The 2,947-nt window shown below is 40.2% G+C and overlaps 1 protein-coding gene across 1 annotated transcript in view; it reads left to right on the forward strand.

Moving 5' to 3' along the window:
* Positions 1–440: 440 nt before the first annotated feature.
* LOC144177865 (uncharacterized) overlaps positions 441–2,947 on the forward strand; it is a 51,828-nt gene continuing 49,321 nt past the window's right edge. Inside the window, exons 1-2 of the mRNA XM_077705445.1 lie at positions 441–516; positions 2,345–2,437. Of these exons, the coding sequence (XP_077561571.1) occupies positions 477–516; positions 2,345–2,437 (133 nt within the window). The 5' untranslated portion in view covers positions 441–476. The remainder of the gene's footprint in view (positions 517–2,344; positions 2,438–2,947) is intronic.

A 2,947-nucleotide genomic window follows, 5' to 3' on the forward strand; every position in this document is an offset into this window, starting at 1 on the left:
TTCTCGCATAACAAGCCTTGCTCAGATAGCGCCGCCAGGGGAGGAACGTTTCTGCATAGCTCACGAACGGGGAAAAGTTTCCTCAACTTCCAGGCGGAGAAACGCACTCCTCCCTCTTACAAAAAGGAACGTTCTACATCTTGGGGGGAAATATATGACACATTCCTGTTTCACCCTTAAGAAACTACCACAGTTTTCGTAGAGTATAGTTTCTTATTGATTATCTTCGGTACTTCTTTCCTCTCAAAGGGTAGAGTGACCGCCTTTCGGTGCGTCGACCTTGTCCACTGCCATATCTATCCGAGGACTAGTTTCATTTTTACATGGGCTTCATTTGGGATATATAAGTCAACATGCTATCTTAGAGAGGTGAAGAGGTTCCGCGACAGGAACTTGAGCGCGCACCAGGGCGATAAAGTGAAGTGCAAGAGGACGGTCTACGTGCAGTAAGTCGCGGCAAGTTGTGGAGCGCAGGCATGCGGCTGCTGTTGGCGCTTCTCTTCGCCGTCGGGCCCGGTAAGGTCTGCGCAGTTCTTCCATACTTCTTAAGATTGACAACTTGGGACACGTCTATAATTATCTTTTTCTCACGCCTTGCAGAAAGAGAGCGCAAATGATATATTCTCTGCTTCAAATTCATGGATCACTTTTAGGTATTCGGTGCTTTGTAGAAAAGAAACTGCGGCAACGCGTTCAAAGACTAAATATATTCCTTCTTCTGATGATTTCTGTGACTTGTGCGGGGAAAAAGTTAAGCACCTGTTTCAAATCAAAATTAGAACTGCGTATTTTTGGGATTGATAAACTCACTGAAGTTTAGTACTCGAACAAGGCAATTAACTAAACCAAAGTAACTTTATAGCTTTATAGCTGTCGAACGAAATTGTACGTCCGGGTTAGGGCTAAAAATATTGCCTTACAAAAGAACACAATAACCCCAGTCAGACTTACATATAAGCTTCAACTTTGTACTTCAGAGAAATACTTTTGATTTGCGACCATTCCCAGTACTACGCGTGCAAGCTCAACTTTTCTAGGGTACGCTGGCGTAGCTTGTCCAGGGTGAACTTTTCCACTGCTAGTCATCTTTTCAAACTTGTGCTCACTTCGGTAGTTCTGTGTTTACCTTGTCTCTTCATTAGTTACCAAAAAGTACAGCTTGCTCAAAACGAAAATGGGAAATGAAAAAGTTTTTTCTTGTTCCAAAGCGTAAATCTTTGGATATAATCGAAGATTAGGTAGCTTAACAATTATTACGTGATGTCTCAAACCAGATGTCCTTTTTTATCTAAATATTGAACGTGTGTCTTTACATGGCCGCTATTTCGCAGCCTGAACGTACGAGGTTTCAAGTGGTTCGGCTTTCATAAACTGATTCGCTTTTGTACCGTTTGTGTTGCCTGCATAAAAAAAAATTCAATTTTTCATTGTCGAGTTGTTTTCAAAACAAAACTGATCTACGGAAAACAAACGTTAGGGCAAAACGATAAGCGTCGGACGGCGACATTGCCACCACTTCTCATCAATATATAGAGTGCATATGATATGTAGCTTGAACTATACTATTTTTTCATGCTCCCACAAACGAAGTGTACTATATTAAATAAAAACTAATACACTAGAAAACAAACAGGTATCCCCTAACCGCAGCGTAGTTCGACCGATGTTTTGTCAAGCTAAATACACTGCGTTGCTTCCAATTGAGTTATCAATGAAGTCTAATTTTCTAAAGTAACTTTGTAGAGATGATATCAAAGTCCCAAGAAGGGCTGTTGCAAGCACATTGCAGTTAAAGTGCAAAAGATGGTAAATATGACGCAAGGTCGGAAAACATGTGCAGCTTTCCCGCTCATGGCAGTCCTTTCAACAGTGATTACTCTGTTGTCATTTCGCTAAATGTAAACTTTTTTGCGCAGCTAATATTGCGGGGGAAAACTTACTTTGTGCACAGTGCCAAGTCTCGCACGTTGCGCGACTAAGTTCCTGAGCCATGGAATCTATTCCATAGAAATGCATGGGGAGTAAGATTTGACAGCGAATTACACAAAAAATATTCACAATCCTGGAAACTTCTTTTAGTGTTTTCATCCTCACGTTGACTTCTTGCTTTATGCCAAATATCACTTTCCTGAAGTGGTTTTGCTAGTTTCCTGAGAGCTCAGAATTTTGAACGAGAAAGCGGGGTATCATACTACAAAACTCAAACTAGGTGCTCGCATAATAACGTTGCAAGACATGCCAGCTTGTTCTTGTTCTACTACTGCGCCGCTGCCCTTCACTAACAACTACTGTAGTTTACTCATACCTTTCACCTTCTCTTTTATCTCGTTTTCGCTGAAACAAGCAGCCACTGCGCAGGACGTGGAAGGAATCCACTGTTATGGTAGACTTCTTCCTGACAGCAAGATCTGCGATGGCGTCGTTGACTGCAGCGAATGTGAGACCCCATTTAATACGCATTTTCAAGCGGTGCTACTGGTTTGTTATTTTACCTCGTCGAGTTTCCTCTGGTGTTTAAAGAGGCAAAACGACGAAAGAAGTCCAGCGCGAATTCGTTTCTTAACTACCCATCCTCTGCAAACGGAAATGCAAATACAAGATGGAACCTGCACGGTAGCGCAACTACCTATCCTAAACGCCGCGATAACGCACCTCCGCTACATCTAGGGTTTATAATTGTCTCCAGCCGGCAGAACACTATAGTATATGCTGTTCTCAGGGCTGTTCCCTGAAACAGCCGTCGAGTGCGCTAGTTTTCTATTTCGTTATTTATTTATTTATTTATTTATTTATTTATTTATTTATTTATTTATTTATTTATTTATTTATTTATTTATTTATTTATTTATTTATTTGTTTATTTATTTATTTATTTATTTATTTATTTATTTATTTATTTATTTATTCACCATTTCTTTGTTTATTTATTTACATAGTGCTAGCTTGA

The sequence above is a fragment of the Haemaphysalis longicornis genome, unplaced genomic scaffold, assembly GCF_048455015.1.
Source record: "Haemaphysalis longicornis isolate Haplotype H1 unplaced genomic scaffold, Haemaphysalis longicornis Haplotype H1 scaffold_33, whole genome shotgun sequence".
Taxonomy (NCBI): Eukaryota; Metazoa; Arthropoda; class Arachnida; order Ixodida; family Ixodidae; genus Haemaphysalis; species Haemaphysalis longicornis.